Source organism: Trichomycterus rosablanca, chromosome 5 (genome assembly GCF_030014385.1).
Source record: "Trichomycterus rosablanca isolate fTriRos1 chromosome 5, fTriRos1.hap1, whole genome shotgun sequence".
NCBI lineage: Eukaryota > Metazoa > Chordata > Actinopteri > Siluriformes > Trichomycteridae > Trichomycterus > Trichomycterus rosablanca.
In genome coordinates, this window is record NC_085992.1 from 9,404,057 (window position 1) to 9,420,602 (window position 16,546).

A 16,546-nucleotide genomic window follows, 5' to 3' on the forward strand; every position below is an offset into this window, starting at 1 on the left:
GCCAACACAGCCTACCCATTGTGAGGTGTCTTCATCAGCGCACTCTCAGTGCCAGTCTAACCCGCCAGCATACCATTGTGGAGTATTCAAATTAGTGAGTTTAAAATCTCAGAGGACTCCAAACAAACACAATTGGCCATGTTTAGAAAAAAAAAATTAAAAGAATTAAAAAAAAATTAATAGGGCTAGTGTACCGCTTTCTGGAAAAGAACTTCAGTTACAGTATATACATTTTCAAAAGTATACAATGACCAACCCCTGAAAATCTTACTGAGTATTCTTTCATGGCTTATCAGAACAGTATAAGATTTAATCCTCCATAAGATTAAAAAAAAAAACCCCACCTGTGCCTCCCCCAGGCCTAGCTCAATCATCTCCACAGATTTGCGGAGCAAGTTGGACTTCTCGTGCACCAGGTTGGCCTCTTCATCCTTCTTCAGGCACTTGATTGTCTCCAACAGGCTGTGTAGGATGGAGTTATGCTCACTCTTTAGTGCCTCCAGGCCCTGGATCACCAGTTTAGTGTTTGAGATTATTTCCTCCTGCGACAGTTTCTCTAACTTCTCCTCACGAGGATACACCATTGTGGACATCTTCTATCAGAGGGACAACCTGAGAGAACATAAGTAGAAAGACATTAGGCATAGGACCCACAGAGAACCACTAATAAATAATTGTAATATATTTATTCAGATTATGGATCAAACATATTCACATTGACAAGAAGCAGTACCTCAATTAGAGGTAATAATGTCGCCTAAAATAAGTACTGCAGCAATACAAATACAGAAAAGCTAACATAGATTTGATCATTTTAAGCTGCTAACTACTTAAGCCTTCATGATATAAGCCAATAAGACAACAGCATAGATCTAGTATCTAGTTTTTCCCCCTTCCCTTTCGATTGGTCCTGTAATTTGGAGTCACCACATTCATTATTCTTGTCCGTGTACCAAAGCAGTGATGGTTTCTATTTTACAAAAACAAAATTGCAGAAAAGTGCATGTTAAAAATGATACAAATTATGATTGATCCAAGGCTAAATGATACTGACAGGTTGATGCTGATTTGTTTACCTTCTAACTCTGCCTGAAAGCTGCATCACAATGTGCGTCCTGTTTATGATGCAGATTAGAGACGACAGAGTCGTTAAAAAGAAAATGAGAGCAGGTTTCAGAACACAAGGCACCAGCTGAGGACCATCTGCTTCCAAAAACATTTACCCCCAACATTAAAGCTGGAACATTTTCTTCTCCATCTCTTGATTTATGACTGTACCACACCCTTACTAAAATTCTGCTCTCTCAGCTAACAGACACAGGAAGCAAAGCTACAAACAAAACACAGGAACAAGACTCGATAAACAAATGACACGTTACTGCTCAGCAGCAGGAGAAAGCAGTCACTCATGCCATGCTTGCCTGGCTTGAAAGAGTCTTTGTTTTGTCTCTGTCTAGAAAGTGCCATCACGGTGAGTGTAATGAAGACAATCATACTGCTATAAAAAGCAATAGATAGCTGAGCATCATCAGCCTTGTGCTAGCAGCAATAAGATAATGAGATGGTGGCCTGAAGTTCCTGTCAGCAGGATGCTAACTCTTGTAATTACCCATTAAGGGCTTGGAGATTATTTGAATTCTGCCAGTAGGTGAACAGTTGTAAAGAACTTTACTGAGTAATGATCCGTACATAATGAGTCAACTCAAGTTACTCACACGCCTCATTAAAAACTCAGTTGAAAAGTTACAATTTTCTTTTTCATTTTACTTTTTTTGTACACAATATCTTCCCAATTTAAACCACCTACAAGCATAAAATGCTCAAAGACATTCTGCCACAGACAACAAAATACCATATTATTAAAGTCGTGAGCTTACAAGGCCCAAATTTTGTTTGTGATCATTAGTGTTTTATTTAGACTGAATGCCTTTAGAAATTAAATACATATTACAAAAGCAATTAATGTTTAAACTATCAGGTACATCTTAAATATAAAACTGGAATGTAATTAATAGAAATAAACAATGAATTTATCTGCAAACATTGCACAAGAAATTTAATTATTTAATTTAATTAAATATAGGAAACTTAGAGCTTAAAAAGCTTAAAAAGCCAGTCTGTGAAAATCTGGATTGTATAAAAACTGTTATTATTATTTTTTTCAGTTTAAAGCAGCTTATTTTTGCCTCATTATCATCACACAAGTCTGATTCACTAGGCTATCTTTGTGAACAATATTACTAAGTTGCTTTTTTAGCCACCAAGTGACTTTTTGTTCAGAGGTACAGACAGGTCTTTTTAAACTGTAGTGCAGTTTATAAGTATTTATTTCATTCTGAAAGCAAAAGCCTTAGCATCAAACTATATGCCTTTAAAATATAACTCTTCATCACAAATCAGCTTTAAACGTTTACCTAAAAACTGACTTAGAAAGATCTTTGTGAACACCAGGTGACTGATAAAAAATAAGAAAGCAATCCATGAAAAGAAAAACCAAACCATTAACATAACCTGACTACATGTTTTTTTTTACCTGTCATCTATTTAAAAAAATGTTACTTTTAAAAATGCTAATCCCTACAGTCATCACAATCCCTCTTAAATGAAGTGCTTAGGTTATTTAATGTATGATTCAAGTCTCTCCATATTCTGTGCTAATACTGCAGTGGAAATAAATTCGCTTAAACATCAAAGACGTTAGCAAATCTGACAAGTTTTGGGATACAGCCACCCTCTGAGTGCAGAGCAGTGGCTTAACATCTCAAGACTAACAGAGAGAGCTTTCTAACAGCAGCATCAAGCTATAACATGTGAAAATGGTTTTAAGTGTCTGTAACAGATGCTCAATCCTTCATGCAAGATATTCGTTGATGCAGACGGTTTTATCTGACATCCTAACAAAAATCTTACATGTTGGTTAATATTTGTAAATAATTAAGAAATGGTTATAGGTTCACAAGGCACAAATGTCACTGGAAACAGTAGCTACACAGCAGCCCTGTTGATAAGCTTTTATTACTAATGTTATTCATATTATACACACAGACTTGTTTTGCCTCATTAATAATTAACTTCAAAAATACAAATGTGTGCTTTGCCTTCCTGAAAGCTGATCAGATGTATTCATGATCCAAAAAAGACTCAGTCTAAATCTTTTTCTAACTTGGGCAGTAAAGCAATACAACAGAAAAATAATCCTGAGCCATGACTTCTGCAACAGCTTCTATTCATGGTAAAACAGTGTTCAATACGTTACATTAACTATAAAGATATAAAACTGAGGGCAGTGACTAAACAAGAACCAGACACCAAGAAGAATGATACTGGGGGCATAGTGAAAAGAAGCACTCTACAACACATCTCAAATATTTAGCATTAAATAGTCTTTACATTCACATAATGCTCATAAAGATAAAAACAATCATTCCAAAGCTGTAGAGAGAATTAATGGCTAAGGTGTTTATTTCAAGATAAACCCTCATGTATACATGAACCTTAGTGTTGAGACCCCGTTGTATAATCATTAACAGTAAAATACAGCCTAAACCCTAAAGATTAGTAAAGTTATCTCAAATTATGATTAGCTCATATTAAGCTTAGCTAAACTGCAATTATGTTTTTATAATTTTGTGGTTATACAGACACATCAATGTTAAAGGTTTAAATACAGCATGCTTCATGAGAACATGCTGGCAAAACAAATTATTTAAATGAAAACTGTAAACAACATTAAATACAGTATATCTGTGGGTGGACAGGGAAATCTGTCAAATCAAATCTAATCAGCATTTGAGGGCAGTATCAGCACTTTTATCTCTAAACAAATGGTCCTGTGTACTTGAAAATGCTTTCCACTGGATCTTAAATGTTCTGCATGAAACATATTCAGAAGAAGAATACCAGAGCAATCTATTAAACAAGATAAGTATGTTGAAAAATAACAGCTAATATGTGCGGTTTATGAATTACAATAAAGTGGACATGAACCACCCTATTTTTAAGAGTTTGTACATAAATCAGAAAAGTTTGGAAGTTAGTAGGCCTGCTAGTTAGTTAGCAAGCTCGTCATATCGCCTGTTTGCTAGCTATAGTGGGCAAATTAGGTGATGGGGTCACGCAGCAAGCTTAAAAACAAACTAATATTAGTAAAATGTCTAAAGTGAACAACACATCTATAAAGTCAGACTGGAAAACTTAAGTTTAATATGGTATAATATTAATGAATTTGCTTAACAGAAAAAAAGAAAAGCTAATAACCTTGTTTATGGTGTGTGTATATTTAAAAAAAAAAAAAAAAAGAGACACCATAGCTGTTCTTTTATTCTGTTCAGGTTAACTGCATAGAGACAGTTAACATATACAGTATGAAAGTGGGCAGTCTTTGTTTTTTCACTCTATTGAATTTGCTGCATCCAAGGGCAATCCAGGTATTTTTATGCTGACAACTAGTGTTTCATGTTCACTTTACCGCATTAATCTGTTAAGACAAAAGTCCTCAAATCAAGGCTGCACAACTTCAAAGCAAACATCACACAACCAACCTTCAACATCATTTCAAAAGATAATCTGCCTTTTTAAGAAGTTCAAAGACAACAATTCAGTCCCTACGTGGCCAATCCCTTTCATCAACTAATTATGGATTTGATATCAACAGAAAGCACAAGCTCAACTTAGACCGGTTGTTTAGCAGCGATGGCTGCAGCTTTGCAGTAGATCACATTAACAAAGGGCAGCCTACCTCAGCGTCAGGACCAGATCCTCATAGCAGAGCAAAGATGCAGGCTGATGAAACAATCCCTCACACACACATACACACAGCCAAACACGCCCAAATCCTTCTAGAGTTACACCAGCATCCACCAACCAGGCTAATCCAAGAACAAGCTTGTGTGATCTATGACTAACTGCCTATAATGTTGAAATGAAAGCATCAGCCAGTCATCGGGGAGTGGCCCCACCCTCCACGCAAGGAGAGGGGGGAAGGGAAGGAGCCAGGCTGCCTTCACAACACTGCAGAGTTAAAAGGTCTGCACAAAGAAGGCACGCTTGCATGTCACAACTTCCACCCTGGCATGTGGGCTCTGTGCAAAGAGTCAAAGAGAGAGAGTCAAGCATAAGAGATGACCACATGACACATGTACTGAAGACTGTCTGCTTTGACCTTAGTTACCACGTTTCAATAGAAAAGCCTGCCTTGTTTAATAGGACATCATCTAAACTCTCAAATCAGAATAGAAAGGTCAAATCAGAACTTTAAAGCTATATATAACCTACAAGCCAAAACATTAAAACCACCCTCAGAAATGTGCATGACAATGCCTATTTTGTAAAAATTGTGTATGTCACGTTCAGGAATTTATTAAACGCCAGGATGATGGTAAATATTCATATCATTAAAAACATGATCAGGCAAAAAGACCTAAGTGAGGTTCATAAGGGCCAAATCATTGTGGCAAGAAGCATTTCTGAAATAGCAAGGGTGCTCACAGTTAGCCATGGTGAGTACCCACCCACAGCTTGTGGTCCGAGGAGAAAAATTACACGAAGCGCCATCAGCCAAAACTCATTGATGCCAGAAGACAAAGCCTATGGTGTTTGGTTTGGACCAACAGTGGCTAAAATTGCAGATCGTTGTAGTACTGCTGATAAGGTGAATGATCTAAACTGACATAAGAGCAAGGGAAAGCGGTTGACTGGTCTATCAAATCCTGTTTCCTTAAAGATAGAATGAAAAGAAAGGCACATGTGTATTGTTCACACACAGACAAGACAGCACCAGGATGCACTGCAGGATGATCCACCTTCTGATGTACAGTAATTGAAGGACCAGGATGTCCTGTGGATTACATGTCTTGGTGAGTCAGAGCTGTTTTGACAGCACATTAACTGGGTGGTCCTAATGTTTTGGCTAATCTGTTTATGTGAAGAAATGTTCTATGGCCTGTTTTATCCCCTGTAATTCCTTTTTAAATCAAAGCTAAATACAAGAATGTAAGTGAAACCCACAAAGAACAATGCTCAAATAAGTATTAAGGAGAAAAGTAAATGCAAATATGTGTATTTAATCAGTTTCTGCAGGTTTTAGGCTGGAATTACACAGGCTGTGATAAACAGTTGCAGAAAACATTTGCTCTATTTATCTAAACTAAAAATAAAGCTTTATAGATTTGTATGGGGCACAGCAATAAAAGCCCCAGTGGGTTCAGAAGCAACTGAATCTTACAAACAGGTTCACACTGCCGAGTGGTTTAGGAGCTAAAAATGACAGTAAAAATGACACAGATTCAATGACGCAATCAGTGTGTTCCCGACCTTAGTAATGAGAGCCCATGGTGCATCATTTGGCATCATCTCCCTCTTCAGTAGTGCTCAGTGACCCCTCTGACCTCTAATATAAAACCATCACCCTGCACTCAGTCTTTCCACTTTGGCACTTTAGCGTTTAGAAACCACAGCATTTTAACCACAAACAAAAAGTGCCAAACGACGTAAAGTTACAAAGCAGTGTCAGCGAGTGTTGAGGCACATTGTGACATTAACATCAGCACAAAAACTGTGCACCAGGAGCTTTATGGCATGTGTTTCAATGGCTGAGCAGCTGCATGCAAACCTTACATCACCAGATGGAGTGGTATAACATGCACTGCCACTAGACCCTGGAGCAGGGGAAATGTGATCTGGGGAGTGAAGCATCACACCTTTCTATCTGGCAGTCTGATTGACAAGTCTGGGTTTGGCATATGCAAGGAGAACATAACCTGTTTGACTACATTGTGCCAACTGTAAATTTTGGTGGAGGGATGATGCTGTGGAGCTGTTTTTTAGGATTTGACATAGGTCCCTTTTATACAGTGAAGAGAAATCTTTACTAATGCTTCAGCATACCAAGACATTAAGGACAGTTGTGTGCTTTTAATTTTGTGCCTTTTCTGTTCCAACATGACTGAGTCCCGGTGCACAAAACAAGGTCCATAAAGGCATGGTTGGGTGAGTTTGGGATGAATGTATTAAATACCATAACACAAACTTTTGTGACATTCTGTTGTACAAGGTGAGGTAGGAAAAGTCACAAAGTCAATTACAGACAGACATTGGAGTGGCAGAGAAACATAAGGCTGAGTACATACACAGTGAGGGTGTGGTCAGACCAGCTGAACAGCTGGAACAAGAGAAAAAGTGACCATGACGCATGCCTCTGCTGATTAATTTAGATCTTTTTGAACACAGACACACAGGCACACCCCACACAAATGTTCAGAACACAAGGTTTTCCAATATCCTTTCTATACACGGAAATATAAAACCTCAAATACACTTCACAACTCAAGTTAAAAAAGCTCTGTTGGCAGTGACAACAACATTAAGAAAGCGCAGCCAGTCACGATCAGTGAGATCTGCATTACTCTGCTGTGCCCAGTCACCCTGCATGGCAGCAACACCTTTACCCTGAGTCATTGTTGTAGACAAGAAGGATTGATGAAGCATGACACAAAGCTCCAGCAATACGGGTGTTACGGGTGTGTGCGTGTGTGTGTGTGTGTGTGCGCGCGTGTGTGTGTGTGTGTGTGTGTTAACATCGGGACACATTAAATAAGTTTACTACTCCTAGTTTTAGTACCAGAGCACTTCATGCTTAATTACTAAATGTAATTTTAAGCTAGCCTGGCTTTAGTAAAAAAACAGTAAAATAATAAAAAACACTATTTAAGGTTACCAATAAACATTCAATATTTTGTAAATAAACTAACCAAAATAATTGTAGTTGTTTAGAAAAAGGTTATAACATGAATTTGATATATGTATTGCAAAACATCACCAGAAGATTTAACAATACATGGTTTTCAATGATATTTAGCAGATTTGTGTCAGATAAACACTTTAGATCAGGATATGCTGAATTTAGAAATATTTTGATTTTTTTGAGTGATAAAGGCAATGAAATCTTGCAATGCCCACAATACACAGAAAATGTGTGTTTTGATTGGGATTGGGAGTAATGATGGCAGTTGACAAGCAATACTAGAAGAACTTGAATTAGAATTTTCAGTATGACTGCTGAATTAATAATAAATTAATGTAAAACTCTGTTTAATGAATTTAACTAGAATAATAATTTAAATAAGAGATTGTGAAAGTTACTGAAGATGAATTGATGTCACTGCCTCAGCTGTTTAAGAAACTGACAACCAAATCAGTAATACCCTAGTTTAATAGTTATCTACATTTGAAGTTGTGTATTAATGGTGAACTCTTTGATTAGATAATCTTAATATACTGTGAACTTAATAACACAGTGTCATAAATTTGTACAACGCAGAACGAAATCTTTTGTATTTTGAATCAGTTCAACAGATATTGTAACTACAAAAATGTTATAAACAATGCCATGAAGTGTATCAAAAATGTTCCAGGCCATGTAGCCTGATTGAAAGGGAACAAAATGAAATGGTACTCAATAACTGCATGTGAACTAGGATGGTCGCAGCACCTGACAATGCCAACATGCCTCAATGTCCACATAAATGATACTTTAATGCATCTGAAATGGCTGTTTTTACATAGTACATCCAAGAATAATATGATGCGTGTCATGCGTTTATACACTCATTTTAAAGCATAACAAAAACTCAGGTCTGGTGTATATATGCGGAATAACAGCTAACTGGTTACAAATAGTTGCAACAAAAAGACTAAACAGCTAATTAGCCAACATAACTACTAGCTCACCTTAAATAAAATAACTCTGACTGTGTATGCTAACAGCTAACTAACTAGCTACTAATTTAATAGAAATGACAAGTCTAAAACGATATGTTTGATTAAGTGTAAAAAATAAAGCCAAAATTAAGTCTCAGTGGTCACCTACAGGAGTGTACATCTGTTATAAAACACACCCACACAGTATAATACCAGCTAACCAAAACCCACACGCTTAACCAGTAAACAGCAAGCTAACATAACTAGCATGACATCATACCTCTATCTGTATTTTCCGACCAACAACAGTGTTTTAAATCCTCTTCTGTCCTTTTAATTATTTCCCGTCACAGGTATGAAAATGTAGAGAAACCATGAAGACTTTTAGTCGATTGCTAGCCGCAATATTTAAGGTTTCATTTAAGGGCTAAAACGCGTTTCTTTCTGCTAGCCTGCCTGCTTGTCAATAAGGCGGTGAGTCGATCCCAAATAGAGTCAATTCTATGATTCCCAGCTTTGATGACTCAGAATTCTGAGTCGACTCTAAAGCTTTAGAATTGATTCCACAAGATAATATTAATTCGACTAACGGTTGCGCTCAAACTGCTTGAATCGAAATAGTATATCATTTTAATGCATTCGAATCCAATATTTAATCTAATATTTTTAAATGCTACAACATTTATGAAATATTAAACTTTTATGTTTTAGCCTAAATCAGGGCGGATACCTTTTTCGGAATCGACTCGGTTGACACTTGGATCTAAAATCGGAGTCGATTCCGACATTGGGATCGAACAGCATTACTAGTAAGTGCTATAAAACCTTATTTGAAAACTGTCGGTATTTAAACTCCCGTGACAGGAATAAATATAATTCTAGAGGTAAACACCTTTAAATAAAACGCACACAGCATCTATAAATGAATTACAATCTAACATCCTTAGAAAACAATATTTGAAAGGGTGGCATGGTGCACACATCTAGCCCACTCAATACTGCAAACTGTAAATGAATTTATCATCTAGTAATAGACAAACTAAAACTACAAAATATGTACTACCCCAGTATGTAAAATGCAAACAGAAAACAGTAAATCTTTACATTTACTTTGACTTTTATTTAATTTCAGACAGTTTGAAGTATGTTTGTTTATTAGGATTTTAACGTCATGTTTTACACTTTGGTTACATTCATGACAGGAACTGTAGTCACTCATTACACAAGGTTTATCTCTTCACAAGGTTATATTGGACAATTTGGACAATATGCTGGACAATTTAGTGTCTCCAATTCAACTCAACTGCATGTCTTTGGACTGTGGGAGGAAACCGGAGTTCCCGGAGGAAATCCACACGGACACGGGGAGAACATACAAACTCCACACAGAAAGGACCCGGGCCGCCCCACCTGGGGATCGAACCCAGGACCTTTTTGCTGTGAGGCGACAGAGCTACCCACTTAGCCACCGTGCCGCCAGTTTGAAGTATGAAAGTATTTATTTGAAGTATTCATCTGTTAATATACAGGGGTTGGACAAAATAACTGAAACACCTGTCATTTTAGTGTGGGAGGTTTCATGGCTAAATTGGACCAGTCTGGTGGCCAATCTTCATTAATTGCACATTGCACCAGTAAGAGCAGAGTGTGAAGGTTCAATTAGCAGGGTAAGAGCACAGTTTTGCTCAAAATATTGCAATGCACACAACATTATGGGTGACATACCAGAGTTCAAAAGAGGACAAATTGTTGGTGCACGTCTTGCTGGCGCATCTGTGACCAAGACAGCAAGTCTTTGTGATGTATCAAGAGCCACGGTATCCAGGGTAATGTCAGCATACCACCAAGAAGGACAAACCACATCCAACAGGATTAACTGTGGACACAAGAGGAAGCTGTCTGAAAGGGATGTTCGGGTGCTAACCCGGATTGTATCCAAAAAACATAAAACCACGGCTGCCCAAATCACGGCAGAATTAAATGTGCACCTCGACTCTCCTGTTTCCACCAGAACTGTCCGTCGGGAGCTCCACAGGGTCAATTTACGCGGCCGGGCTGCTATAGCCAAACCTTTGGTCACTCGTGCCGATGCCAAACGTCGGTTTCAATGGTGCAAGGAGCGCAAATCTTGGGCTGTGGACAATGTGAAACATGTATTGTTCTCTGATGAGTCCACCTTTACTGTTTTCCCCACATCCGGGAGAGTTACGGTGTGGAGAAGCCCCAAAGAAGCGTACCACCCAGACTGTTGCATGCCCAGAGTGAAGCATGGGGGTGGATCAGTGATGGTTTGGGCTGCCATATCATGGCATTCCCTTGGCCCAATACTTGTGCTAGATGGGCGCGTCACTGCCAAGGACTACCAAACCATTCTGGAGGACCATGTGCATCCAATGGCGGTGCCGTGTATCAGGATGACAATGCACCAATACACACAGCAAGACTGGTGAAAGATTGGTTTGATGAACATGAAAGTGAAGTTGAACATCTCCCATGGCCTGCACAGTCACCAGATCTAAATATTATTGAGCCACTTTGGGGTGTTTTGGAGAAGCGAGTCAGGAAACGTTTTCCTCCACCAGCATCACATAGTGACCTGGCCACTATCCTGCAAGAAGAATGGCTTAAAATCCCTCTGACCACTGTGCAGGACTTGTATATGTCATTTCCAAGACGAATTGACGCTGTATTGGCCGCAAAAGGAGGCCCTACACCATACTAATAAATTATTGTGGTCTAAAACCAGGTGTTTCAGTTATTTTGTCCAACCCCTGTACATCCATTCCTGCATTTAAGGCCTGCATTATTTATGTTTCCTCCTTTAATAGGTTTAAATAGGAAGAAAAAAGTTTAACGTAAACATGATTATTTTCCTTTTGGACCACAGTTTCAGCAGTAGAAAGTACTTATGACCTGTAATAATTGAGAGAAGCGTTTTAAACTCTCCCTCTTTGATGGGCATCACTGTACCACAAAGTTGAGAGAGTGAAGTGTCTATATTACTCAGAAAAGCTTTGGTAATGTTGTTATAAAAACCAAATGAGTGGAACGTCTATGTCTGTTGAAACGATCTTTGGTTTTACCGTCACTGACCAATAGTAGAGCAGAACGAGATGACGTCATTGAGACTCATGGCGGAGCGAGGATGTAAATAACGCTCAGGTTTAAACAAGGCAGGTGAACCAGATCTCATGATCGTTCTTACTGCACATCTCTAATCTGTCTGACGCGGTGTAGGAGATTTAATAAGATCACGTAATTCGAATATATTTAAGCTAAAATAACTTTGTTCTAAGTTGGAATGTAGAGTTTAGTGATTGTCCTTTCACGGTGGAATCTCCCTGTTATGACCTGATTCAGAATTGCAGAATTGACCTGATAATATCGTGTCAGGCAAGTTTTTAATAAAGAAACTACAGAGTCACCAGGAGTGAAATGGAGGTATTTACAGAATAACTCAGCAGTGACTGTGTGCTGTGGTGTTTTTCAGAGCTGGAGCCATGATGAGACTCCTTGCAGGAACAGCACGCAGTGCGTTATACTCACACTCCCGGTGTTCACCTCCAGGGGGCAGCAGAGCTTTCTGGGGCTGGCTCAACGCCGTCTTTAACAAGTAACCTTTCCACGTAACCTTTTATGCACAGTGGAGCTGAGGTCCATTCTCAAGTGAACTTTACAAACCTCTGAAAGGAGGGCAGCCTGGTGGCTCAGTGGGTAGCACTGTCGCCTCACAGCGAGAAGGTCCTGGGTTCGATCCCCAGGTGGGGTGGAGTTTGCATGTTCTCCCCGTGTCTGCGTGGGTTTCCTGCGGGAGCTCCGGTTTCCTCCCACAGTCCAAAGACATGCAAGTTTGGAAATACAAAAAATTGTCCAGGACTGTGTTTGACATTACACTTGTGAACTGATGAATCTTGTATAATGAGTAACTACAGTTTCTGTCATTAATGTTACTAAAGTGTGTAAAACATGACGTTAAAATCCTAATAAATGACATTACATGACGTTAAAATCCTAATAAGTTTGAAACGCACTTACAACTTCAGTGAAAAGCCTATAAGTTACCTTATATTATACTTAAACTTTATATATAATATTTATATATATGTATATATATGTAATTTTTCATTCAGAGTAAAACACAAGATGTATGCTGTTTATCAAGTGAGTCTGTCATGTTTTAAATGTGAGCTGAAACCCACATTTAACCCTGTTTAAGAAGTGTACATAATGTAACTAGCAGGAGCCATGTAAACAAGCCAGTGCTTTTACCTGCTGTTTTCTCTGTCTAATGATACGCTTAGTTTGATCACATAGCTTCAACAATTCTCACCATTCTAATGCAATAGTAATACATTATTCACCAGTGCATCTTCTAGTGCATTTCACATTCATGTAGCAGACACTAATTTTCAAAATGACTTACAATTGTGACTTTATACAGCCCAAGCAATTGAGAGTTAAGAACCTTGCTCAGGGGCCTGATCGTGTTAACTTGTCAGATGTGGTGCTTGAACCTGCTACCATTGATCATGACTGCTCACTTACCCTTCTGAAGAGTAAACCTCTGTAGTGACAATTCTTAAGGGTTCACTTTACAGGAGGTAGGAAATAAAATTTCACTTAAGCACCGAACAGCTCTAGCAACAGTTGCCATGGGCACTCTCATTTTAAAGTGTCTTGGGTAGGAATGATCACTTCAGAATGGACTAAAGCGTATGTTTCACACCACCTAATATGGTAAACCATACCATGATTAAAATGACAACTTTTCTTAATGTACAATATTACTGTCTTTGGGTCCAGGGTTGATTATGAGCGGATTAAAGCAGTCGGTCCAGACCGTGCAGCTGCAGAATGGCTTCTGAGGTGTGGGGCCAAAGTTCGTTTCTGTGGTTTTGATCGCTGGCAGCATGATTACAACGGGCTTCCGACGGGGCCACTGGGTCGCTACAAAATCCAGGCCATCGATGCTACAGAATCCTGCATCATGTACCGGGGATTTGATTACCTGGGTTAGTGATACTAATACACACGCTTTACTGCAGTCTTGTGCAACACATTCACCAAATCATTCTTTAAAAATCTGTCAAACCAGCTCACTCGTTTAACCAAATTGTCTGTGGTACATATACAATGTATACACATAATAACTCACAATTTCAGCTCATACAATTAGAACATAACACACTTATGATGGTGTGTGTGCTGTCGTAATGGTTAATGATTTGTCATCAAAAATAACATAGACATTTAGTTTAGTAGCAGAGTCATCATGATGGAGGTTCACACCTGCCTGTGAATACTAAACACAATGTAGGAATCGCTATACAGTACATTGCCATACAGTAGTATATATGAAACTATAGAATAGTATTAAATAAAACAGACATACATCCAACAGGAAAGACAAATTGTATCTTGCAGGCTTATAACAATACAGTCACTGTTCCTCTGCATTGTTCACCTTCACACCAGTATAAATACAATTCTTTTGAATAAGTAATCAAGCCCCAAGTAGAATCAAGTAGAAATTTCACTCATTGTGAAAATATACTTAAAATATGGGAGTAGTTTGGTTTAACTCCATGTTAACAGAGCTCTTTTACTTCACTCTATGTAGATGCTCTGGAGCATGTAGAGGAGATCAAGCTGCAGAAGTGTATCTATATAGAGGATGCATGTCTGGAGCGTTTAAGTCAGACTGAAAACCTGCAGAACAGCCTGAGTAAGATGGCTGTTGTCTCATGTGGCAACGTGTCTGACAAAGGCATCATCTCTCTCCATCACCTGAAGTAAGAAATTACTATAAAGCTGCACTTTGTGTACTTCATGTAGACATTTTGTTAAATGCAATAAAAACAGGAAAAACAATGTTAATATGTGCTGTAGTCAGGTGAGTTTAGAATCTGACCTTTCTTTCAGTCCATCTGAGATGAGCTGGGGCCCAGAGAACTCAAGTGGCGGTTTTGCATAGAACTGATTTACAGTTTATTCTTTGAGTAGGTTACATTTCTTGATGCTGCGACGGACTGTTAAGAGACAACAGTTTTCTTAAGTACTCCCAAGCCCATGTGACTACATTCATCTTAGTAGCATGACAGTTTCTCATGCACTGCCGGCTGCACTGAGGGCTCTAAGGTCAAGCACGTTTAATAGTGGTTTCTGATCTTGCCCTACATAAACTGAGATTTTTTCGGATTTCACAGTATTTTGCATGGTTCATTATTTGCAATCTTGGGGTTTTGAAGTTTGCCACAAAGTGGTGAGCCGCTTGCAATAATGATACTACTACATATTTATGATACGTGTTACCAATTCACCTGCTTATTTTGCCACCCCAACTTTTTTGAATGTGTTGCTTTTTTGAATGAGTTTATGTTACTTAGGGCATAGTCAAAAGTCCCTTCCTACTAGTGCAGGGGTCATCAAACTACGGCCCGATGCTTTAATTTGACCGGCCCCTTTAACCACAGCAGCAATACATGTTGTCTGGCCACTGTTCATCTTCGAAAAAAAACAGAGGAAACAAAAATTGGCCACCCGGAGTCTCAGTAGATTATACGGCAGCGATCCAACGGGTGGCGCGCCAGCATGAGGGGAGTGATTGGCGCATCAATAGAGAGATGAGTGACCGCAGCCACTGAACTGTGTTGCGAAGCAGTTAAGTGGGATTTCGTTATGAAAATCCTCGTGTCCTGTGTTAATTTCATTAAAGCTAATGCTCTTAACTACAGGCAGTTTCAGGAATTCTTGTCTGAGCTGAAGATGTGCTTTACTGAGATCCGCTGGCTGAGTCGGGGCGAGTTTTGAAATGTTTTAACAACCTGCTCCCGGAGATCAACGCATTTATGCATCCAAAATCAAAACTCAAACACATTGTTTAATTTTTATGCTTCTCTTTCCATTGCTCCCCGATCTCAATAAAACATGCACTCAAAGTAACTACCGTTTTCGGGAGCATCTACTTCTGTGTGCAGACTTTTTTGAAGTTGAAACACCTTAAATCTCCAACCGGATCCAGACTCACTGATCAACATTTATTAGCTATTATGACTGGCAGTAACAAATATGGAACCTGACGCTTACTGTCGTCAGGCAAAAGCAGGCTCACAGTTCACACTGATTTTTTAAGGAAACACTGTATGAGGAAGGATAATGGAAATTACTAAAAAAAAATAACATTTCTGCATTATCATTATGAACTACAATTATACAAAGCACAGACAATACATCCAGTATACATAGTAAATAGCTTTTTTGGGTGTGTTTACTATTTCACCTGCGGTCCGGCCCCCCGAAATACTGAAGAACAGTAATCTGGCCCTTTGGTTAAAAAGTTTGAGGACCCCTGTACTAGTGCATTTAGCCACACCTTAAATAAAGGTTCAGTAGAGTTGACAAATTACAGATTGTTGTTTGATTGCATTTTACAAAGTGTCCGGACCTTTCCGGAAATGGGCCTCATACATCTAAAGCTTTTTTGTTAATTACTGATTGCTCTTCTGTGTGTGTGTGTGTGTGTGTGTGTGTGTGTGTGTGTGTGTGTGTGTGTGTGTGTGTGTGTGTGTGTGTGCGTGTGTGTGTGCGTGTGTGTGTGTGTTACTTCTTAGGAACCTGGAGTACCTGTTTCTTAGTGACCTGCCAGCCGTGAAAGAAAAACAGAGAACAACAGACACACTACAGACAGCACTGCCCAAACTCACCATAGAGCTGGACTTGGCTTAGTCAGTCACCACCCTTCTTGCAGCCTAATTTATCAAATACATGAAGGATGTAAATGCTGTAATAAAAGTGTAAACAGTAAGTTGGAGCAGGTGCAGTGTTACTGTGCTCGTGTCTGAAGTAGAAC

The 16,546-nt window shown here is 38.8% G+C and overlaps 2 protein-coding genes across 8 annotated transcripts in view; one reads left to right on the plus strand and one right to left on the minus strand.

Annotated features, from left to right (window-relative positions):
- Positions 1 to 9,196, minus strand: part of klc1b (kinesin light chain 1b) — a 31,228-nt gene extending 22,032 nt beyond the window's left edge. For 4 of the 5 annotated variants that reach the window (XM_062995622.1, XM_062995626.1, XM_062995625.1 and 1 more), the window contains exons 1-2: positions 8,978 to 9,196; positions 345 to 612 (exon numbers count right to left, since the gene is read on the minus strand). In XM_062995622.1, coding sequence (XP_062851692.1) covers positions 345 to 593 — 249 coding nt within the window. In that variant the 5' untranslated portion in view covers positions 594 to 612; positions 8,978 to 9,196. The remainder of the gene's footprint in view (positions 1 to 344; positions 613 to 8,977) is intronic. The other variant, XM_062995627.1, reaches the window with a different exon arrangement.
- A 2,604-nt stretch (positions 9,197 to 11,800) lies between these two features.
- On the plus strand, positions 11,801 to 16,501 carry dmac2l (distal membrane arm assembly component 2 like). Of its 3 annotated transcripts, none has more exons than XM_062995630.1 (5): positions 11,801 to 11,870; positions 12,188 to 12,310; positions 13,501 to 13,709; positions 14,318 to 14,489; positions 16,308 to 16,501. In XM_062995630.1, exons 2-5 carry the CDS (start codon positions 12,198 to 12,200, stop codon positions 16,420 to 16,422), a joined length of 609 nt encoding a protein of 202 aa, XP_062851700.1. In that variant the 5' UTR covers positions 11,801 to 11,870; positions 12,188 to 12,197; the 3' UTR covers positions 16,423 to 16,501. The 3 variants fall into 3 exon arrangements, with proteins under 3 accessions (XP_062851700.1, XP_062851701.1, XP_062851699.1); XM_062995629.1 differs by lacking the exon at positions 11,801 to 11,870 and adding an exon at positions 11,919 to 12,090; XM_062995631.1 differs by lacking the exons at positions 11,801 to 11,870; positions 16,308 to 16,501 and adding an exon at positions 11,890 to 12,090 and having other exon boundaries at positions 14,318 to 14,493.
- Positions 16,502 to 16,546: the final 45 nt, after the last annotated feature.